Raw genomic sequence first — 25275 nt, 5'->3', positions numbered from 1 at the left:
AAACTCTAAATCCACTCTAAATAAACATTCCCAATGCTATGACACTTTAAATAGTCTTTCCAAATGTTTCGAAACATTTGTAGCTTGAAACATTATTACCTACTGTATAATAACATATAGAACAGCCAATTAAAGTTTCAAAGCATTTAGCTCAACAATGTTTCGAAGCATTTATGGTAAGCTTTATATATCACTGTAAAGTATGCTTTTAAAGTTACATCACACTTTGACATTTCTTAAAATGTTTCAAAACACTAACTCAACATTAGTGAGGGTATTTAAAGTTTGGCAGTATTTGGTGGTATTTTTGTTGATGCAGGAAAAATCGTTTAGCGTCTATAAAAAGGTAGGTTAATTGACTGGACTGTTTATTAAATTATTATTACTTTATTTAATCATTCTCTTTTCGTTGACAGCTCTTATCGTCGCGCGAAACATATTTCTAGCTGGAACAAAACCGTATAAGAGGAGGTCAAGATTTCGCTCGGAGTGGCATACGTCTACGCCAGCTTCAACGATACCTTCGTCCACGTTACGGATCTTTTGGGCAAGCAACTATCTGGCGGGGCACCGGCGGCATGAAGGTCAAGGCTCATCGTGACGAGGCCTCGCCCTACGCTGCTTTGTTGGCCGCTTAGTACGGCGGCGGGAAGTGCAAGTCCCTCGGAATCACCGCGCTGCGCATGAAGCTGCGTGCCGCCGGTGGAAACCGCACCAAGACCCCGGGACCGGGTGCGCAGTCAACGCTCCGTGCCCTGGCCCTTTCTTCGATGAATTTTGTTTGAATTGTAGTGATAAATAAATACTTTGTTTTAGCCTGGCTAGTGTATTCTATATCGACAAAAATCATACATGAAAACATATTTCAGGACGGACGAGACGGTTGGCGCAGGGCATTTAGGCGAAACATCTCAGAACATCGAATCAACACGCAGCTTAGAATCTCGAATGACGAATAACACAGCAAAAAAACACAAACAAGCTTTCAAACCCCGTCAACCCAGCGTGAAAAGCACTCTCTCAAGAGAGAGAGAGAGCTGCGCGCAAAGCTTTTTGTTTTATTTTTAATTTCCGTCGGTAAGGTAGTATTTTGACGTTTTACCGCGGTATAACTTTATATCAACTCTACCCGTCGCCACTCAATTTTACCTCCATGGGTATAAAGTGAATATAAAGTTTTGAGACTCTGTATGCATACTTTATATGTTGATATAGAGGGGAGTTAAAGCTACCTTATACAGTCCCACGGTTACTTGGGTAGTCGATTTACTGAAAAAAAATCACTTTTTTGAACAAATTTTCTAAAATCGCTTGGAATCAATACAAAAACTGTTTCGATCAGGTGTGTATTATCTTCAAACGATAGGTTTTTGTCCATAGATTAAGATGCACTATCAATATTGGACGAAAATTTAAGTTTTTGGACTCTCCCAGGAGGATTTGTGTCGAAAAAATCGCATTTTTTCGAAACTTTTTTCAGAAATGTTCATTTAATTTAGGGTAGCCTATTTTTTCCAGGGAAACCAATACATGCAGCTTGTAGGAAATTTCATGGCGAACATTTTTCTCTCTGAGAAAATGCAATTTCGACACTCCAGAGCCGAGATATTTGAGTTTTAGTGAGGAAAAAAGTGCCAATTTTCAAAATTTCTCAGAATTCAGAAGCGAGGCCTACTAATTACACGATGTAGCAAGCATATGTCTCAAAGGTCAGGGTATGCTTTTTTATAGTAATTTTGGCCGCTGAATCCGAATCTGAAATCAAATTTCGTGCAAACACTGATGTTTTGGAGCTACACCCTTTTGGAATGTTATTTGCGTGTTTAAGAGGCAGTTTTTGTAAATATTGCTCGATTTGTTCTAGAGGTCGTATCGAGGTGCTCCGATTTGGATGAAACTTTCAGCGTTTGTTTGTCTATACATGAGATGAACTCATGCCAAATATGAGCCCTCTAAGACAAAGGGAAGTGGGGTAAAACGGGCATTGAAGTTTGAATTTTCCGAGGATTTCGAATATGACAAAAGTGAGACTAAAAAGTGCCGCTATGGATGCCTACAGGACAATAACTAACGTTGTAAAATGTTTGTTATAGAAAAATCGAAAAACTATGAGAAAAACTGCGATTGGCCAAAAAAGTTATTACCGTATTTTATTATTTTTTCTTGTCTAAGAAAACATTGTTCCTAACATCATAATCTATCATTTAAGAAGTGAGCACCTGAAATTCCTCGACATGACCTCAAAATGGGACAGGCTAGTCTACAGTGACCGAAACATTCTAACGTCTCGTCTTCTTCTGTGATCGGTTTCGTACACTGTACGAAGCTGTACAGCTGTACGATTTTGAACTAGTTATTCGCTGTTGGCGGGTTTAGGGCGCCAATGTTCCGACTATCCGACTAACCTCGACTAACCTACAGCTCAGCCCTGAACACTAGTTTTAACTAAGGGTCCTGATGCCAACGGGGATGGGAGAAGACGGCACCATTCCGGTCACTTCCGGAACGACGAAACACTGTGTGTTTGCGGAAAAGTTGCTGACCCGTGACTGGAGCTGAACCATTACCGATTCCTTGGCGTAGGTCTTAACATGCCCGATGCCACAAATGGGAACGTTTGAAGCCATTTTTGGTAACTTCAGTCGAGCTGCCATGGATTTTGAAATAAAGTTTACCTGCGTTCCGGTGTCCATGAGGATGCGACACGGCACAGGTTGGTTCTCGTTGTCACGCAAAGTGACCAGCGCTGTGGGCAGAATGGCGTTGTCCATCGGTGATTTGTGACAGGATGGTAAGGGTTGCGAATGCGTTTGGCCTGAAATTCGAAACGCAGGCGGGTGCCGGTGTAGCAGCGTGCTGTGTCTTCGTTGACACTTGCGGCACGAGTGCTGAGATCCACATTCCTTCCAGTGGTGCCCGCTCCGCAAGCAGTTTTTGCACAGGTTCTTCTCTTTGACCGCAGTAATGCGCTGGGGCACCTTAAGGCCATTGAAGACAGCGCACTTGAAGGTGAGAGCAGCTGTGGCTGAATGGTTACAGTGTTCGCTTTGTAAGCGAATGGTTCTGGGTTCGATTCCCATCTGCTCCCATCGAGAAAGTTAACCTTCCTACGGTATTGGGGTCCTTTTCGATCTTTTTGAAAATTAAATTTGCCATAACTTTTGCTATAAACATGCTAGAGCCTTGAAATTTTCTGACATTAAATTTATAGTATAAATACAAATTTCACAAAACTAATAAACCTCGGACGACCCCTAGGGGAGCATCCATAACAAACGTTACTTTAAAGGTATTGGGGTCCTTTTCGACCCCAAACTTAAAAAAATCGTCAAAAATCCAGTTTTTGACCGATTCCGGTTCTTTTGGTCACAAATGAACACTTCGAACGTCCTCTTTCCGAAACCGATCTGGAAAACCAGATTTGGTCACTGTGGCCACCGGGAATCGGCTACAACCGACAAAAGGCCTTTTTGAGACCCCAACTTTGACGACCTGTATCTCCGGCACATTACATCTAATCAGGATGGGGACACTTCCGGAATATGAGAGAATCCCTATCATCCGACATATCAAACTTCATGAAATTGAAAGATATGTCAATTTATGGTTATGCCATTGTTCGCTGACCCATTGTGACCAATCTGGAACCGGTTACCGGTGGCCCCTTGGGGACACTCCCGGAATATGAGAGAAACCCTATCATCCGACATATCAAACTTCATGAAATTGAAAGATATTCCAGAAGTGTCCTCAAGGCGCCATCGGTAACCGGTTCCAGATTTTCCAGGATGGGTCAACGAACAATGGCATGACCATAAATTGACATATCTTTCAATTTCATGAAGTTTGATATGTCGGATGATAGGGATTCTCTCATATTCCGGAAGTGTCCCCAAGGCGCCACCGGTAACCGGTTCCAGATTGGCCAGGATGGGTCAACGAACAACGGCATGACCGTAGATTGACATATATTTCAATTCATGAAGTTTGATATGTCGGATGATAGGGTTTCTCTCATATTCCGGAAGTATCGCCAAGGGGCAGTCGGTAACCGGTTCCAGATTGACCAGGATGGGTCAGCGAACAACGGCATGACCATAGATTGACATATCTTTCAATTTCATGAAGTTTGATATGTCGGATGATAGGGATTCTCTCATATTCCGGGAGTGTCCCCAAGTAGCCACCGGTAACCGGTTCCAAATTGGCCAGGATGGGTCAACGAACAACGGCATGACCGTAGATTGACATATCTTTCAATTTCATGAAGTTTGATATGTCGGATGATAGGGTTTCTCTCATATTCCGGGAGTGTCCCCAAGGGGCCACCGGTAACCGGTTCCAGATTAACCAGGATGGGTCAGCGAACAACGGCATGACCGTAGATTGACATATATTTCAATTTCATGAAGTTTGATATGTCGGATGATAGGATTTATCTCATGTTCCGAGAGTGTCCCCAAGGGGCCACCGGTAACCGATTCCAAATTGGCCAGGATGGGTCAACGGACAACGGCATGACCGTAGATTGACATATCTTTCAATTTCATGCAGTTTGATATGTCGGATGATAGGGTTTCTCTCATATTCCGGAAGTGTCCCCAAGGGGCCACCGGTAACCGGTTCCAGATTGGCCAGAATGGGTCAGCGAACAATGGCATGACCATAAATTGACATATCTTTCAATTTCATGAAGTTTGATATATCGGATGATAGGGATTCTCTCATATTCCGGAAGTGTCCCCAAGGCGCCACCGGTAACCGGTTCCAGATTGGCCAGGATGGGTCAACGAACAACGGAAAGATAGATTGACATATCTTTCAATTTCATGAAGTTTGATATGTCGGATGATAGGGATTCTCTCATATTCCGGGAGTGTCCCCAAGGGGCCACCGGTAACCAGTTCCAGATTGGCCAGGATGGGTCAACGAACAACGGCATGACCGTAGATTGACATATCTTTCAATTTCATGAAGTTTGATATGTCGGATGATAGTGTTTCTCTCATATTCCGGGAGTGTCTCCAAGGGGCCACCGGTAACCGGTTCCAGATTAACCAGGATGGGTCAGCGAACAACGACATGACCGTAGATTGACATATATTTCAATTTCATGAAGTTTGATATGTCGGATGATAGGGTTTCTCTCATATTCCGGAAGTGTCCCCAAGGGGCCACCGGTAACCGGTTCCAGATTGGCCAGAATGGGTCAACGAACAACGGCATGACCGTAGATTGACATATCTTTCAATTTCATGAAGTTTGATATGTCGGATGATAGGGTTTCTCTCATATTCCGGGAGTGTCCCCAAGGGGCCACCGGTAACCGGTTCCAGATTGGCCAGGATGGGTCAACGAACAACGGCATGACCGTAGATTGACATATCTTTCAATTTCATGAAGTTTGATATTGCGGATGATAGGGTTTATCTCATATTCCGAAAGTTTCGCCAAGGGGCAGTCGGTAACCGGTTCCAGATTGACCAGGATGGGTCAGCGAACAACGGCATGACCGTAGATTGACATATCTTTCAATTTCATGAAGTTTGATATGTCGGATGATAGGGTTTCTCTCATATTCCGGAAGTGTCCCCAAGGGGCCACCGGTAACCGGTTCCAGATTGGCCAGAATGGGTCAGCGAACAATGGCATGACCATAAATTGACATATCTTTCAATTTCATGAAGTTTGATATATCGGATGATAGGGATTCTCTCATATTCCGGAAGTGTCCCCAAGGCGCCACCGGTAACCGGTTCCAGATTGGCCAGGATGGGCCAACGAACAACGGCATGACCGTAGATTGACATATATTTCAATTTCATGCAGTTTGATATGTCGGATGATAGGGTTTCTCTCATATTCCGGAAGTTTCGCCAAGGGGCAGTCGGTAACCGGTTCCAGATTGACCAGGATGGGTCAGCGAACAACGGCATGACCGTAGATTGACATATCTTTCAATTTCATGAAGTTTGATATGTCGGATGATAGGGATTCTCTCATATTCCGGGAGTGTCCCCAAGGGGCCACCGGTAACCGGTTCCAGATTGGCCAGGATGGGTCAACGAACAACGGCATGACCGTAGATTGACATATCTTTCAATTTCATGAAGTTTGATATGTCGGATGATAGGGTTTCTCTCATATTCCGGGAGTGTCCCCAAGGGGCCACCGGTAACCGGTTCCAAATCAACCAGGATGGGTCAGCGAACAACGGCATGACCGTAGATTGACATATATTTCAATTTCATGAAGTTTGATATGTCGGATGATAGGATTTATCTCATATTCCGAGAGTGTCCCCAAGGGGCCACCGGTAACCGATTCCAAATTGGCCAGGATGGGTCAACGGACAACGGCATGACCGTAGATTGACATATCTTTCAATTTCATGAAATTTGATATGTCGGATGATAGGGTTTCTCTCATATTCCGGGAGTGTCCCCAAGGGGCCACCGGTAACCGGTTCCAGATTGGCCAGGATGGGTCAACTAACAACGGCATGACCGTAGATTGACATATCTTTCAATTTCATGAAGTTTGATATTGCGGATGATAGGGTTTATCTCATATTCCGAAAGTTTCGCCAAGGGGCAGTCGGTAACCGGTTCCAGATTGACCAGGATGGGTCAGCGAACAACGGCATGACCGTAGATTGACATATCTTTTCAATTTCATGAAGTTTGATATGTCGGATGATAGGGTTTCTCTCATATTCCGGAAGTGTCCCCAAGGGGCCACCGGTAACCGGTTCCAGATTGGTCACAATGGGTCAACGAACAACGGCATGACCGTAGATTGACATATCTTTCAATTTCATGAAGTTTGATATGTCGGATGATAGGGTTTCTCTCATATTCCGGAAGTGTCCCCAAGGGGCCACCGGTAACCGGTTCCAGATTGGCCAGAATGGGTCAGCGAACAATGGCATGACCATAAATTGACATATCTTTCAATTTCATGAAGTTTTATATATCGGATGATAGGGATTCTCTCATATTCCGGAAGTGTCCCCAAGGCGCCACCGGTAACCGGTTCCAGATTGGCCAGGATGGCTCAGTGATTAACGGCATTATCAAAGATGGACATATGTATCTTTAAATTTCATGAAGTTTGATATGCAACATGATGGGTTTTCAACAAAAAAAACAAATTGACCGTTCATTGGGTACCCGGGAACCGTTTCCAGGTGGTTCTGGCAATCGTGTATTGTGTTTTTAGTAAGTTTTATGGATCAATTTCAACTATCATGAGAGTATCGGTATCACATATAAGGCTAGTATGGAGATCGGAAGGAAAGGGGTCAAGAAACAGCTTTACGAACAGCAGAACAAAGGAGAGGGAGCGTTTTCTTGTGGCTTTTCTTCACCCTCTCTGGCTTGCTTTCGCTGCCGCTGCTGCCCATTTGAAATTTTTCTTGACCGGTTCCTTCCGATGTGCGTATACCGCTATACGTGAAAAACAGTAAAACATGAACTTTTCGGATGTTCCGGATTTCCGGAACCGGTAGGTCACCTGGCCCTAATATTAATATTTGTGGTCAAAGTTTAGGTATATACCTGTCGAATGCAACCCGGAGCATCCTGATTAGATTAAATTTGCCGGAGATACAGGTCGTCAAAGTTGGGGTCTCAAAAAGGCCTTTTGTCGGTTGTAGCCGATTCCCGGTGGCCACAGTGACCAAATCTGGTTTTCCAGATCGGTTTCGGAAAGGGGACGTTCGAAGCGTTCATTTGTGACCAAAAGAACCGGAATCGGTCAAAAATTGGATTTTTGAAAAAAAATTTAAGTTTGGGGTCGAAAAGGACCCCAATACCATATGTGTGATTTTTTTTAATACCAAGGGAAGGTTAAGGACATAGAAATTTGAAATGCTGAATATGAACGAAAAATCAAATTAGCTGGAGGCGGGGTTCGAACACCCGTCCTTTGGATTGGTAAGCAAAAATGCTAACCACTAGGCCATGGCGACTTGGTGAGCCTAGACTGGAATTAGGAATACTGTTACAACCAACCCGCAACGCCTTCCGAGGTGTATCCTAGGGTTCTACCTCTCCTACTAACATTGAGTCCAAAACCTCCCTACAAACATCTATACCACTAAGGTGACGTAGGGGTCCTTGCGCACTTTAGATAGGTGTTTACTAATGATCCTTCCCGTCCCTGAGGATAGCTTGGACCCGGCCAGGACCCCCTTATGCCCTGGGTAGTATTACACACTCATCAAAAGATGAAGACATGGTATCTCCCGTGTTGGATTATTGTTCCGGATGAGGGTCTAATACAACCAGACCAAACAGTGGGATAAGCGTTGTGGAGCCTTCCGGTGGTGGGGCGTCCTCCAAATGCTAATGCTAATGCTAATTAAGACAGCGCACTTGAAGGTCAGGTGACGTCCATTGCAGAAATTGCACCGGATTCCAGGCTTCAAGGTGACGGCTATATTACTGATGTGGTAGGGCTGCTCGTGTACAGTCACTGGATGACTTCGTTTCGTTGCAGCCTTCTTAGTAGCTTCACAACGCTCCAGAACGAAGGCACGGTCTTTCAGGACCTTGATGGCCTCGTCGTACTTGGGGAGCTCTCCGCGCTTGATGGTTCCTTCCCAGAGCTTGTAAGTCACATCGTCCAAAGCGTGCGCCAGAAGGTAGACTGCAATCTGCTCCGACACACCGGAGAACTCTTGACCTAGAAATTTTAGGTTCTCGACGTGGCTGATGAATTCCTCCAGCAGTGCCCTCAAGTTCGCATGGCCCTCCTCTTCCAGCTTCTGCACTCCCAACAGACCGTCGATGTGCAGATCCACCATTCTCCGCTTGTCTTCGAAGCGCTCTTCCAGCAGTTCCCAGGCTCGCTCGTAATTGCCATCTTGGATGGTCTTTTCGTCGATCGATCAAGGCTTGCTTCTCCGATCAAGGCTTGTTCCAGGTGGTAGAGCTTGATCCTGGCAGGCTCGTTTGACTTGTCCACCACGTCCTTGAACATTACCTTGAACCTGTCCCAGGACTCGTACTTGCTGTCGAACTTTGGGATGATTCTGGGCAGTGGTTGCTGGATGATTGGTACCTTGGTACCTGGCTGGCTGGAGTGCCGTAGATGGACCTGCAGCGACAGCGGGTGCGAGATTATCCGCCCATCGCTCAAGAGTTCTGGAGACCTGGTCGTGCAACTTCCTCGACTGCTTCCTCTTCTCGTCGTGTGGACCCCGAGTCTTGGAGTCAGTCAGGAGGACAATTCGCTAGTGAAGGTTGCCGAAATCGTTATTGATCCGCTCCAGGTTCTTCAGATACGAGCGTACATTCGAAGCCGTACGATCGGCTCGTGCCAAACCAGCGAGTTCCGTTTGTAGTTCCTCGAGGTTCTCCATATCCTGGTTCCGGAGGTGGATCAGGCCATCTAACTCATCTTCTTCCGCGACACACTCGCGACGGGAAGTGAGGCCGTTTGCCTCCGTCGGGGATTCGCGAACGTTCGGAATCGAGACCGAGTCTCGCACTTTTCACTCGCGGCTACGTTTCTCTCACCGGAGTTGAGTTGCACGGGAACTGTCCGTTTTGCACTCTGAGGCTCGTTTGCCTCTTTCTTTTCACCGGGCTTCTTCACCACATCCACGCTGGATGTCCAAATCCGGTTCGAAGGACCAATGTTCGGGCCGGCACGTTGACCCCACGGAAAAAAGGCACGGGTGGACTGTAACTTTGGGTTCCAATGGCCGTGGGTGTGATGAAGTAGCAGTGCGTGGCCGAATGGTTACGCTGTCCGCTGTCCATGCCATAAATACAAACAACACACCAAACCAAGCCTACTCCGGTGGAATCGCTGGCGGCGGTTGGACTCGCAATCCAAAGGTCGTCAGTTCAAACACTGGGGTGGAAGGTTCCTTAGAGTAGAAAGAGGTTTGGGTGCTCTCCCCATTCAAGCTTTCGGACTCCTAGGTTCGAGCAGAAACTTGCGATAGAGACCACAAAAGACCCAGGGTTCGTTAATGTGGATGGTTTGATTTTTTTTTTTTTGGTGGTGAAGTAAAACACTCGGTCTTTCTTTAAACACTAACTTTAATAACTAATTACTTTAAAAAGCGTGTTAACTCTTCCGAGGGTGGGAAGGAACTGATGCCACAAAATGGCGGATTTTTATCTCGTCGTCGGCGCTCGTTCTTCGTCGTCGTCCTCGCCGATCGTCGATGCGGCAACGTCGCGTCGTTGCGCGCTAGAAAGTGAGCAGTGATGCTAGTTGTACAGTTTTTCAATCGAAACAATCTGTTTGCTAAGTGTTGCCAATAAATCTGACACTTCCAGCAACCAACATCAACCACTCCATTCGCGAGCACAAATAGCAGGCGACGCGATACTGCACTGATGAATTCCTATCGTTTGTCACTTCCACACCATTCGCTCCCGAACACTCTCTCTTCTACGCTCAGGGAGGCCGAACGTCACCGATCACTCTGAACTGAAAACATTTTTTCTGTGATGCGATTCGATATACTCATTGATTTGGGTTGCCTAAAATCAATGTTATCAATTAAATTGTGCATTTATTTTGATTTCATAACATTATAAACACCATTCAAAGACACTTCCACCAAGAAAAAATCAAATTGATGGCAAACTGAGGGCGTGAAGACAAAAAGACTACCGCGCTGGCATTTTGTGAGAATGGCTCTTCGCTGAGCATGTTAGTGTGTGAGTGTCGTCGAGCGGCGGAGTAGGAAAATATTTTCACGATGTATTTGTTCGCTGAGTGAACAGTTCGTGCCACTCGCTGGATGGTTGCGAGTCTCATTCGTGAAATGTTCGGACTTGAACAAGGTACGCTTTCACTGTTGAAACAACACTTTTTTATTCACCACGAGTTGTTACAAACTGCGACTTGACAGTCGGCAGGGAAAGAGATCGACTCTGGACAAGATCGTATACACTAAGCTCGATGCTATAAAAATGTACGACGACATTATACATTTCGAGTACCTACTGACAATTAGGTTTTCACAGCTGGCACTACTTATTATAGTAACTGACGGATACTACATCTCTCCCGCGACAAACTAAGACTCACAATAAAGTTTCCGGATAACATGTGACTGACTTTGACGACGACTTCCAGATCTGATTGACTTTCTAGCTAGGGCCTACACTTGATCGACAACATGATCATGACGACTACTCCTGACGACTTGGAGCATGACTACGACTATTTTTTAAATTAGACTCAAATACTTCCACACACATGTTTAGACGAAGTACTTCGACACCACCTTACATCTCAACCACATGACGATCCTTATTTACTCCGAACTAAGCTGATCAGACTTACCTCAGAGACGCAGCGAGACGTGGTCTTTTCCTCCACACGTGTACCAGTTCTACACAGGACACTTTGATAGGTTATGACGACGACCCTATCGGAAGCACGGTCCGAAACGACGACATACACTTGTGACTTATACTGACCTTGACTACTCCTTTCACCAGAGAATTGTTGACCTCTTACCTCGTGGAGACACTCCTAACCTCAACTTTGGACTGGCACGATATCTTCTTCTGCTGATCCAGGACAGCTGCGAAACTTCGAGCAATCGAGCATGCTTTGTCGAAAGTTGAGCCAAACTCCATCAGCAGCCTTTACCGCAGACGCTGGCCACAGATTACTGTAACACATGGTCCAGCAGGACATCCGACAGACATGTCCCGTACGTACATGGCTGTGCCTTCATTTGGAGGTTATGTTCCATTACACCACGAGTTCACTCACTGACCGCTTACCACTCAATTCCACAGCGCGAACTACGACACTATTCGCGATCAACCGTCGAGTCACTCGGTTTATCCTCGTCGCCAATTTGAAATGTTCGGACTTGAACAAGGTACGCACGCTTTCACTGTTGAAACAACACTTTTTTATTCACCACGAGTTGTTACAAACTGCGACTTGACCCGACGACAGTCGGCAGGGAAAGAGATCGACTCTGGACAAGATCGTATACACTAAGCTCGATGCTATAAAAATGTACGACGACATTATACATTTCGAGTACCTACTGACAATTAGGTTTTCACAGCTGGCACTACTTATTATAGTAACTGACGGATACTACAATTCGCTCATGATTGCTAGCGGGTTGGAATAGGTGACGAATGGGTGAGTGGTTTTAGTTCGTTTAACCGAAAATCAGGACCCTTGGTTTTAACACCCTTTAAATTTAATTTTCCAGTCCACTCATTTGAGACACTAACACAGAAAAAATGGTAGCTTTCCGTCGACAAGTTTCCTGAAGGCCCCATCTGAGGCGCTGTCAATATTGTTTACGCGTGGTTTTTGAAAAGGTCGTAAGAAATAAATACATAAATTTTGTTCCCAAACTATTTTTTGCCAGTTTTTTTTATATCTTTTGCGAGATAATTTCAATTATTACGTTAATTTTTCCACATTTTACATTTATTAGATCAATAAAACAAAGTTCTACTTGACGATACAATACAACCAAACTCACTAAACTAAACTAAAAAGGTAAGGTTTTTCTCAAGATCATTATTTTTAAAACATGTACTGGGGTAGGCTACACAAATTCTGTTCGATAGCAACGTCGAACTTTGCCGGCACGAAGGTCTTTCTTATGCCCCGCGTAGCGTTGGGCCCCGGGAATGCACGGACTCGTCACACACACGCACTGACCGGCAGCTTGGGTCGTCACAAGCTGCTACGTCCCAAATTCTTCACGGGAAGTTCCAGATGCTCTTCCACTCTTTCACCAGAGCTGGAAGATGCACAACACAGTTCCAGGAACAACTAAGTCCAGCCAGCAAACCACACCGCACGCCATGGCGGAAGGCAATTATTATTGAAATTGAATGTACCTAAAATGTTTTTTCGTGGAAAGGTAGCTAAGGGGGTCCCTTTTCGATATCTGTGACCTAGAAAATATTTCACCTAGGGATTTTCGATTTTTTGTCATTTTCAGTTTTTTTACTGTATAAATGGAGACGCACGGTACTTTTGGTTACTTTGCGGTTGCACAGCACCTCCCTAATCCTTTTAATTGCAATGGATACTGATCAAAGGGGTCGCCCGTGAAATATTTCACAATATTTAAGGGCCCACCCACCCTTACAACCCCCCCCCCCCCTCATCCCCCTTATTTATTTAACAAAGACAATAACATTATTTTTAGTATGAGGCGTCATCCATCAAGTATGGCACACTAAAATCAGCAAAAAATAACCCCCTCCCCCCAATGCCACACATTGTCACGCTGATTACGTCTCTCCCCCCCCCCCCTTGAAAAGTACGATACGTTTTGTACCCTAATCTTGTTTTTTTGTGCATTTTTATTTATTTTATAATTCTGAGTTCAATTTAACAGCTTATCATTTTTATAGGATATGTTTTTAATTTTTGTTATTGCTGAAATCACGATTGATGATTCAAGTAAGTAAGTAATGATTTAAGTATATAATATCTATCATTAACAACTCTGTTTCTTAATGCCTTTTATCATGTTTGATTTATGAGTTACGTTTATTAAACATCGAATTACTATAAGTAAATATTTTACAACCGTGGTGTAAGGCTAAGCGTGGTTGCCTCTCACCCAGTCGGCCTGGGTTCGATCCCAGATGGTCCCGGTGGCATATTTCGAGACGAGATTTGTCTGATCACGCCTTCCGTCGGACGGGGAAGTAAATGTTGGTCCCGGTATAACCTAAAGGTTATGTCGTTAGCTCAGTCCAGGTGTAGAAGGCGTCTCCCTGGGTCCTGTCTCGGTGGAGTCGATTGTAGGCAGTTGGACTCACAATCTAAAGGTCGTCCGTTCGAATCCCGGGGTGGATGGAAGCTAAGGTGTAAAAAGAGGTTTGCAATTGCCTCAACAATTGGGTACTAAAGCCCTATGTCAATATTTATGTACAACGGTTAAAAATACGATTAAAAACCTTTTCTGATCACTTTTTTTTAATTTAAATGCAAAACACATTTTTGACAAGACAACATTTTTTCGATGGATCAACTATGGTCCCCTTGGAACGAGCTGTCAAGTAGGAGCTTTTCTGTCAAGAAGGACCACGAGGTTAATTTTTCAAAATTGATTTAAATATCCATTTTAAACTCTTTGTGGTCGTACAAAGGGTCATTGTACTCAGAAAAATAAGCTTTATCGCTGTAAACAATAATATCAGCAATCTAAGCTTTATTTTAGGACCCAATTAAGCCTTCGGGCACCTAGTTTTGAGTAGGAATATCGCAATCGTCAAGGCAATGCTGTAGAGCGAACAATTTTATTTATTTAGGCCTGATTTTTCAAATGTTTTATATAAATAATGTACTTGTTGTACCTTATCCAATAAAAACACAATGAACCTTTTTTGCAGTATGCCGAGAATCGCACTATCTAACACTCGTCAGCCAAATCAACCGTAAATTTTGTTTCTTTTTCTGCTAATCGGTTGTGCTGAAATTAGTCGAGCTAGGTATATGCAACTAACTGTGTAAGGATACCAAGGGTACTGGAAATAGAAAAAAAAAATGAAAATTCAGGCTTAAAATATCTACAAAAAGTTATTTGATGTTTGATAAGCTTAACTCATAAATCAAACATGATACAAGGCATTGATTGAACTCAGAACTAAAAAAAGTAAAAATGTAAAAAAAAACAAATTACATAACGTGCCGGACTTTTCAAGGGGGAGGGGGGGTTGCATGACAATGTGTGACATAGGGAGGAGGGGGTTATTTTTTGCTGATTTTAGTGTGCCATACTTTACGTTGTATAATGTTAATGTTATTATCTTTGTTAAATAAATTAGGGGGATGGGGGGAAGGGGGGGTTGTACGGGTGGGTGGGGCCTTAAATATTGTGAAATATTTCATGGGCGACCCCTTTGATCAGTATCCATTGCAATTAAAAGCATTTGGGAGGTGCTGTGCAACCGCAAAGTAACCAAAAGTACCGTGCGCCTCCATTTATACAGTTAAAAAACTGAAAATGACAAAAAATCGAAAATCCCTAGGTGAAATATTTTCTAGGTCACAGATATCGAAAAGGGACCCTTTTAGCTACCTTTCCACGAAAAAACATTTTAGGTACATTCAATTTCAATAATAATTGCCTTCCGCCATGGCGTGCACCGCAAAACTGGCTAAGTCCCAGCGAAACCGACACTTAGCGTATTTCGGACGCAAAGAAATAAGCTCGAATTTGGGGTCACTGAACGGTCATCGAACTTTATTGCGAAGTACAGAACGCGACGTGTGTACTGCTCAAGTAGTGTATTTCAACTGATCTCGTTTATTTCACCCTTTAACCCATCACCTCTACACACGATCGTCTCCCGCGTGATCGTTTCTTCTTCTCTCTTATTCCTCTCCCTTCTACGCACACTATCCAACTGGACCATCAGCTGGATGGTTGATCGTTCTTTGCATGTTGTGTACTTAGGTTAGTATCCAATGCATGCATCTTTAGATAGTTAATTCTAGGAAAATTAAGGTAAACTCGAACAAATTCCATGCACTATTTTGGAAAAAAAGTTTTTTTAACAGTGTTTGGAAAAATAGTTACGTTAGAAATTCTTAGTTTAAATTCCGGGGTGACTTTGATAGTCATAGTTTCTCTTGTTAAAACCATATTTAAGATGTTCAAACTTTATTTGTACGTTAAATGTACCATCACTATAGTAGCTGATATAGTTTTTAAGAAAAATATCAATGTTTATATTTAGTTAACTAAGTTTATAAGTTTTTTAACAAAATACATTTAAATTTTAGGTAAAATTGTTAAAAAGTCGGAATTTTGCCTGAATTTTTTAAAAACTCGTTTTGTTTATAAAATTATATTATATTTATAAAAATATATTGCATTTAAAATATAAAAATATATTGCATTTTATACTGAATTAGAAGCACGAATAACAAGTTTTCACATTTTACATGAAATTTGTTCAACTAAAATAGCCTATAAATTTAGAGATTTTTTTAAATTGTGTTTCAAAAACACATATATTTATTATTTATAAACTTATATAATCTTCTCCTGTGGAAAATTGTCAGATGAATCCGAAAAGGCAATCCGTTTACCGATTAAAAATCATATTCATTGAAAATCATGACACTTTGAGAAGTTTAAAATAATGATTTACATCAACGTTTTCTTATCTATAGTTAACTAACTTTTAAAACTTTTCAAAATGTTATGAGAAGTTCTGCTTGATGTACTTTGAACACTTCTCTACCACGGTCAGTATGATTCTAAACCATTCCGTACGTATTTTAATTGTACTCTTCATTTTTCGGAAAAATCGCGAACCTATCAAAGTCACCCCGGCTATCAAAGTCACCCCGTTTTACGGTACCTTGAAATAAAACTAAATTAGTTCGATTCTTCCTGACCGTTGATTGAATGGAATGGAATACTTATTAAATTTCAGTCAAAAAAAAAACTTTAAACTAGCTGTCACTGAACACCACAGTGCTGATATGCCAACATTAGGTGCTTGACGGAATTGATTGCAGTTACCCTAGTTGTCTCCTGAGATTAAATATTTAAAAAAAACTTATATTAAACTTAAAAAAGTTTTTACTTTTGTTATTTATGTTCAATGCGCATACGACATTTTCAAAAGCAACGCGCCAAAAACTTGTTTCGATTGTTGGTGCGTGAACGGATCATCCAGAAGCGGTCGTGGAGTGTCGATACCAGTATCGGGTGATTCATCAGGGGTTTCAGAATACTTGCCATGAGGCGGCTGAACGCGCCGAAATCAGGTCTGAGCAGATTTTGTGAGCCAGTGCATATTATGCTCTAGTACAACAGCACAAAACAGAGAGCATAACACATACAACAACAGAACATCCAGTGAGTGCCTGGAGTTCTGAGATTCAAATTAAGTAGCTTTGGCCAGCAGGAACCGACTAGCGGTTGGTAATTGCTCTGCGAACCGTACTTCTGACCAGTTCAGACAAAATCAGACGCAGTTTTACTTAGATTAGTGTTTACAGTCCACTATTTAGTCCGTCCAAATAACTGACCGCGAAATATAACTGACGAATCAAGAATAAATGTTTTTTGTACAACCCGCGAGTTCTGATTAATTAAGAAAGATCCGATTTTGCACGGCACCGGGAATCTGACGCTAGTATGTGCGCAAACATATTTTGGTCCTTCGAGCCGGATCCGTAAGGTTCCGGTTCCCCTGGTGCCTGCAAATCGGTCAGAAAAGGACAGTTCAGTTGTGTTCGGTGTACCTGTTGTTGGCGCCAACGCCAAAGTAGATTTAATTTGCCCAAGAAAATGAGTTTAATCTTAAAATAAATAGTTTCCAACCCATATGATTTTTCTAACAGTGTCAGGTAGAGTAAATTTGCAAGAATAATCCATCCATTTCCACAGTGTCAGTTAATCCTTCTATTGTTTAAGCACATACCACAACACAAATGTACCCGCACATACACGCCACACATTGAAGAAGAAAGGAAACAGCAGCATGTAAATAACCGCATGCCAACTCACCATTCGTGTCCTTTCCCTTTCACACATGTTTCATTCATGTATTTCACAGCACACAATAGGCTCAAGGACGCGCAGCGCGCGTCTGAGTAGGCAGCTTGCGCAAACAGACCAATAGGAGAGCAGGGAGTAGGAATGAAAGAAATGAATGAATGAAAAGAAGAAGTGGCGTGTACATGGTTTAGGGAAAAAGGATTGCGCACCCGATAGGAGATTAAATAATAAGAATGTTTTTGCAAAGAAGATTCGGGAAGAAATGCCGAAGTTTTAGTTTAAAAACCCAATGATTTTGTTAGTCCGTAAGTCAGTTTAAGCTTGTAAATATAGCAGTAAAGATCGTGAAACAAGCTGTTTTCTTGCATCCTGGCCAAAGGAGTCCACTAGGGGAAAAAGTCGTCGTGAATACAGTCCACTCGCCGATTGTCGCCTTGAAGCTGTGTTGCACAAGTTTGTGTTGTGTCGTTGGTGAACGCTTGAGTGGCAAATCCGTCCTTTTCGGACATTAACGAAGAGTTTAATTGAAAGCCCACAAGATAGCTGCCACGAAATTCCCCGCAACACAGTGGAAAGGTTGGACAATCAAATAGCCCTCCTGGAGCCGGGCCTAGCGCTCCTTCACCTGTGCAAAGAAAAAAAGTGCATCGCGATGTCCAAAGTCGGCGCAGAAAATCTCCAGCTGGAATCCACGGAGAAGAAGATTCCGCCATCATCCGCCGCAGTACAGCATGGCGTCGGACTCGCTGTGGCCATCGCGCACTCCAGCTGCTGAAAACCCGCCGCAGAAAACCACTTTCCCGACGAAAAACGTTAATAACTCGCGGAAAATCGTCCTGTTCAGTGTTTGTGAAGTGATTTATAAACATTTCGCATCTGACAGTTCCGTTCTGTCCAGTTAAAGTGCAAAAACAGTTGCTCAGTGACCAAGCCAAAATCTGCCGTCGGTTTGGCAAAAATCTGCGCACGAACCGTCCGTTCGTGCCGTGAAACCGTGAAAATCCGCAAGAAAATCGTGTGCTGAAAATCAGAATGGCGGTCACACCATTTTACATTCCGACCACGCCGTGAAAAATACGTCGTGAAAACCGTGCTGCAGAAGGAAAATGGTGGTGAACAACAGTGACGGGGAAAAGAAGTCGGTGCCCATCGCATGCAAGTCGGTGCTCACACTTGCACGATGTGGCGAAAAGTCTGCGAAAAAAGTGAGCTACTGAGCAACTCGGGCGGTGACAGATGTGCGCGGACAGACCGAAAGCGACAGTCCGATGACGTTTCGCGGTTTGTTTTGATCGCGAATACGGTGTGGATCGCGAAATCAGTTCAGCTGCAGTTCGATGCAGTTTCGGACGAGACAACAGCTCGGCGGTGCTGTCTGGCCTTTTCCGTCGAGGAAAAAGTTGGTTCTCGTGTTTGGCGGTGGTAAAACAGCCGCCAGTTAAGTACCGTAACATTTCTGTCTTTTCTGTAAGAAACTTAACGGCTTTTCCGTCAGGTACTCGGCGAGGATCCTCCGCAGCAGCAACAGCGTGTAATTTACACCTGCATGCTCATTTGCGAGCCTTTTGGTCAGCGCCTAAACGGCGCTCCCGTTCAAATCCCGTACGGCGATCGTCTGCCGTGGGAACTTCCAGTCTTCGGTCAGCGCTACTACAGCGCACTCGTTTCAACCCGGCCGAAAGCAGTTAGCCGCGCCAATTACCAGCTGAGCGGTCAGCGATCCACCTCTGATGAAACCAGTTCGTTCCAGCGGCCAGAGTTCATTGGTGCATCCAGTTCCTGTCGGCTTCCAGTTTATCCAGCTTTCCCTTTTCTGACAGTCAGCGTCTTATGGCGCTGAATTCTTTTGCAGTGGCCGGTAGCTAAGTCTACCGCGTCTAGGCTGCCAACTACTGACAACTGACAACGGCGGGCGGCGCACGCAGCGGAGCACGACGGACGACACACTAGTCGTCGACATGTTCAGCCGACTACGGCGGGCGGCACCGAAGCCGCAAACCCGAACATCACGAAGCACGGAGCGGTCTGCAAATGCAGACGATGGAAGCTGCACACTCAGAGTGCAGCAGATGCAGCTCATGGTGAGCGTGCCGCAGAGATCAGCGGACCACGGCGAACGGCTGTGGGAATGGCGGGCGGCAAAAATATGCCGCACATACTGTGCTGAATCACGTCAGTTTGACAGCTCGCCCAGAGCAGACGTGTGTCCTTTGATTGGAGCTTAGCGCGTTTTTGACGGTGTTTTTTTTTTACTTTCGCCGACGGCCATGGCTGCGGCCGCGACGGCGGAGAGTGAGTGGACGGAGCATAGAACTGAGGATGGAAGGCCGTTCTACTGGAACGCGGCCATGAAGAAAAGTGTGTGGGAGAAACCGGACGGGTTCCAGTTCATCCAGTTGAGGCAGCAGGCGTCCAAGCCGAAGCCGCCAGCATGGAAGAAGGACAAACAGACTCCGGCTGGAGCCGCGTTCACCGCGGCGGATTTTCCTCCGCTACCTGGAGCGGTGCCGTCCGTTGGGACGGAAGAAAATCATCCTCGTCCCGCAGGAAGAAGTCCAGATAATACTGGCGCCGGCGCCGGTGCAACCCCGAAGGAGGATCAAGGCGAACCGAAGCTGTACAGCGAGTCGGAGCTGTGGTCCATTTACCGAGAGTACAGAGTTCGCTTGAGGCAGTGCAAGACACCCGAGGAACAGATTGATGTGATCGCACACTTGCTGACACATGGCACGAGAAAATGATCATCTAAGACGATTTTTTTATGATTTTTTTTTAATTATGTTTTTTGTACTTCTGATCCTCGGTCCTAACCTGGTCACAGCACCTAAAAGGACCTAATAAAAAAAAAGCTATGAAAAAAAAAAATAAAATACTTTGCTGAATCACCACAACCACAACAGATCAGCACGACAACAGACGGTGATCTCCAGCAATTCAGCACGCCAGAAGCTGAAGCGAGGTTCCAGCACAAGGCAATCGGGGATGGCGCTGTTTCGATCGGACGGGTCGGAACTGCCATCCCGACTCTGCCCAGAGTTAAGTACCAATCAGTTTGACTGTATTGCTGGGCATTTACTCGTCTTTCCGAACAGGTGCAGAGCTTTGGAATACTCCGCAGATTTCAAATCAACGGTCGCAGAAGCAGCAGTGCATCTTGAGATGCATTCAGACGCAGCAGCAGGCGCTGTACCAGACGATGGCGAACCAGTCGCAGTCGTCACGCACAGCAGCGACAGCGGTAGCAGTTTACTGAACACGGTCGAAGAAAAGAAGAAGAACAGTGAAAAAACAACACACTAACAGCACAGACAAGACTGTTCAGATCAGATCTGTTCAGATTCAGCAAAAGACTAATCCATAGACACTGGTTCAAGTAGGAGTTATATTAAAATACTAAGTATTTCAAGGCGGGCGGTATGAACGCGCCGAAATCAGGTCTGAGCAGATTTTGTGAGCCAGTGCAGATTATGCTCTAGTACAACAGCACAAAACAGAGAGCATAACACATACAACAACAGAAAACAGAACATCCAGTGAGTGCCTGGAGTTCTGAGATTCAAATTAAGTAGCTTTGGCCAGCAGGAACCGACTAGCGGTTGGTCATTGCTCTGCGAACCGTACTTCTGACCAGTTCAGACGAAATCAGACGCAGTTTTACTTAGATTAAAGGTTTACAGTCCAAATAACTGACCGCGAAATATAACTGACGAATCAAGAATAAATGTTTTTTGTACAACCCGCGAGTTCTGATTAATTAAGAAAGATCCGATTTTGCACGGCACCGGGAATCTGACGCTAGTATGTGCGCAAACAGCGGCAAAGCATAGCAAAGCATCAATCGTTGTTGACCGTCACCGGCAACTAATAAGAACTTTGATAAGAGCACGACGGGGGTGCAGCGGCAGGATCCTCGGGCCTCGCGGCTGCGTTGGTCATCGACATCGTCTTATCTGCAAATTTCGTCACGGGTAGGCCTTTGTTCCCAAGTTTAAAATCTGTATACTTGCCTGGAAGAAAGCGCTCCCTACCACTGAGCCTCAACCCCTCTTTGGGTGGTTCTGAAGATGATTGTGGCGGGAGCGCGGGCAACGGGTTATCTTCAGCAAAGGACACGTCGTCGTCGCTGCTCTCGGCCGACTCGAATGCATCTTCAGGTTCTTCATCAGGCTCCTCTTGTGGTTCCGCGGCTTCCGGTAGAACATCCTCTTGAACGGCATCGGCTGGCACGTACTCCCAAAAGTCCAGCCGCACACATGTCCGCTCCGGTCCACTAGCCCTTGGTTCAGCGGTCACTCCACGTTTGACCACTCTTTCCGACACGAACGTCACGTCTCGGCTGTCGATGATTGACTTCGTCTTCTTGTCGTACAAGCGGTACGCCTTGGTGTCCTCTTCGTAGCCGGTGAGGATACATTCCACGGCTTTCTTGTCCCACTTGCGGCGCTTCTGCTTCGGTACGTGGGCCATCGCGATCGTGCCGAACACTCGTACGTGTGACAAGTCCGGCTTGCGACCTGACCACGCTTCCTCCGGAGTCATCTCGATGCCCTTTGTCGGCGACCTGTTGATCAAGTAGATCGCAGCAGCCACAGCCTCTGCCCAAAACGGTTTTGGCAGATCAGCTTCGAACAGCATGCACCGAGCACGTTCCACGGCAGTCCGGTTGACCCTTTCTCCGAGTCCGTTCTGTTCAGGGGTGTACTCCACGGTGGTTTGGTGACGGATCACCATCCCCGACAGGTAGTCCTGGAACAGCCGATTCGTGTACTCCAGGCCGTTGTCCGCTGAATCACCTTCAGCTTGCGGCCCGTTTGCCGCTCAGCAGTCACGTGGAAATCCTTGAAGCACTCACGCAGAAAAATAAGGCATATTTGAATCAACAAAACGTTTTGTTGATTTGAAAATCAAGATTTTTGTTGAATCAACGCTAAACGTCAAAGTAACTTTTTCAAAACAGCAAAAGATTTTCGTGGAATTGAGAAAATCAAGGTTTTTTTCAACGCAAAATCCGCGTTGGTTATATTCAACAAAAATTTTGTTGAATCAAACCTCGTACAGGCTGATTCTACAAAATATTTTTCTGCGTGCTGCAGAACCTTTTCTTTGGCTTGGTTCGCAGAAAATAGACGAAAATCTTGCGCGTCTTGTCATCGGTGAAGCTAAGATAGTAGCGACATCCACCCAACGACTTCTCTTCCATCGGGCCGCAGATATCGGAGTGCACCAGGTCCAGGATTCCAGCCGCACGGGTCCCTGCGTGGCTGAAGGCAATAGCGTCTGCTTACCTTCCGCACATACAATGCAGCCTCTGCCACACTCGTTGCCTTCGAACTTGATTCCGTTGACGAGACCGTTCTTCAACTTGATCAGGTTCTTCAATGTGTCCCAAACGCTTGTGCCACAGCTCAGCAGTTTCGCGGGAAGAGCAAGCCAGCGCTCTCGGCTTGATCTGGTCCAACTTGAACAGCCCGTTCGATCTGCTCCCAGTTGCGAAGACACTGTTGTCTTCATCGATCACCTCACATCCATCTCGGTTGAACACGATGGTATGGCCTTGATCCACGATCTTCCCGACAGAAAGTAAATTGACCGCCAACTCCGGCATGAGTTCAACGTTCTCGATCTCGATGGTGTCGTCGTAGCACGTGGCTGCAACGTTGCAGTTCCCTCAGCAACGATCCTTATTGCCTGGTTGTTCGCCGCAATTATACTTCCAGACGTCGTTCGGGATTCTCCAGTAGCGCCTCGTTCCTGGTCAAGTGCTACACAGCTCCGGAGCCGAAGTACCAATCGTTGGCGTCGTCCGAATCCAGCACCGAGAGCACGGCACAGAAAGCTTTCTTCTTACCGTCGCGGTCGTTGCGCACTGATTCCTTGGCTGTGCAGTCCCTAGCGAAATGGCCAGCTTTGCCGCAGCGGTGACACTTCGATCCCTTCGATTTGCTTGGAGCAGCACTCGGTTGAGGCTTGCTCTGCTTGTTGTCCTTGTGGCGTCTCTTGTGGCTACGCTTGTCCTCCGGCTGGTTCCACGGGCAGGTCGTCTTCCTGGAGCAATTTGGTTTTGATGGCATCATCAGTGATTGCGATCCCGGAATTCTCGAGCCCCATGACAATCGGCCGATAATCCAGCGGTAGTCCCGCCAGCAGCATCATGCCGATCCATTTCTCGTCCAGCGGGAAGCCGATTCCCATGAGCTGATTCGCTGTAGTCGTCATCCGGTTCACGTACGCCTCCATGGACCCGCTACTCACCAGGTTCGTCGTGATGAGCTTGTGCAGGAGCGCTCACTGACGGGTTAGTCCAGTGTCCTCGCACAGCTTCGTCCACAACTCCTTGGCAGTCTCGCGTTCTCCGCGTGGTGGAAAGTCGACGGATCGAGGAAGAAAATAATTTTCCCTCGAGCGATCTGGTCCTTCTTCGCGTCGACGGCCGCGCCTTGAGCTGGTTCAATTACGTCCCACAGGTCCTCTATCTCCAGGTACGTGCGCACTGCGAACCTCCATTAGGCATCTTCCGATTTTCTTACTTCTTCATAAGCTTCAGTTTGAAAAGTTAAAACTTCTTCGAGAAAATTCTTCAGTTTTTCAAACCTCTTGGGGCAGAGGTGGAAATAACACGTCAAGTGTGGGTTACGGTTAAGAACAGAATGAAAAGTTTTATTGAGCTGCCAGGTAACTAACAAACAAGTAAAAATCTATAGGTTGCTTGATCATCTCCAACAACAATAATTTAATCTAAATTATAATCACGGAAATGGAATATCCGTCCAATTTCCTCCAAAATTGAGTCTTAGACTAAACCTCGATGATTTGTGGTACCTGGCCATCGCCGTTTGATAATATGAGTTTTATTCAAAAATAGCAAAAGTCTATATTTTGGGGAGGTACAAAAATGGAGGGGGTGGTCCGTTTTGGATGAAATTCTGGATTAATGCATGTGTTGATAGTATCAACAGCCCTGTCAAATTTGAGGAGGATCAAGAGAGAATTATCAAATTTGCATTTTCTCGTGCACACTTGAGATGGAATGGCTAATTTAACAAATTAATTTAACACGTACCAAAACACTGCTTCGCCGGAGCTGTCGATCTTTCTAGGTCCAAAATCGTTAAGTGTGGCAAATAGCGGGAAATAAACTACCGAAAATGATATATCACGTAACATGGTTGCACCAATCCCCTTGTAAAGTCCCATGATTCCTTTTGATTTGAGAAGCTCCAAAGCAATTTTGGTTGCGGATGTTTTAGGAACGGGGTTTCCTGCTTCTTTTGCCTGAAAATAAACTCAACGTTTTAATACCTCCTATAGACACTCCAAATCAGTGAACGCGATACCAAAGGTGTTTGGGATCTATCGGCTCAACGAAAAATCTTTACCTACTCTGTACGTGAAAAATGTTGTTTAAAGCGAGCCTATATGGAGAGGCGAAATGTTACTCTTCGGGTTCCCACGAGCTGTCAAAACAGGGTTCCCCGGTCACGGAAATTTCTAGCAGAGTTGGTTCTTCTAGAACCCTGCACTGAGCAAAACTTACACAGCTCAACGAAGTGTTCTACACATGATCTGGCCCTGCTGTACAGAGCACTCAAATAACAATCGCAAAACACTTGAAATTTCGGTGATTGGCCATGAAATAATGTCAATAGCCAAACACTTGAATTTTAAATGGTGTTGAAAAAAAAAGTACGTACAAGCGATTTACAGGTTCTCGCTTGCTAGTCGTGCACGCTACCACTGCGCCGGCCGGCCAGTTGAAGAATGGAGAGTTTTTTGTGCTATTG

At 45.0% G+C, this 25275-nt stretch overlaps 1 protein-coding gene and 1 pseudogene across 1 annotated transcript in view; one reads left to right on the top strand and one right to left on the bottom strand.

The window, feature by feature from the left end:
- Window positions 1–25275, bottom strand: part of LOC120426184 (mitochondrial glutamate carrier 1-like) — a 128687-nt gene that overhangs the window by 911 nt on the left and 102501 nt on the right. Inside the window, exon 5 of the mRNA XM_052711694.1 lies at window positions 24555–24777. Within this exon, the coding sequence (XP_052567654.1) occupies window positions 24555–24777 (223 nt within the window). The remainder of the gene's footprint in view (window positions 1–24554; window positions 24778–25275) is intronic.
- On the top strand, window positions 158–8261 carry LOC120429706 (40S ribosomal protein S14-like; annotated as a pseudogene).

Source organism: Culex pipiens, chromosome 1 (genome assembly GCF_016801865.2).
Source record: "Culex pipiens pallens isolate TS chromosome 1, TS_CPP_V2, whole genome shotgun sequence".
NCBI lineage: Eukaryota > Metazoa > Arthropoda > Insecta > Diptera > Culicidae > Culex > Culex pipiens.
This window is presented reverse-complemented; position numbering and strand designations above follow the sequence as displayed.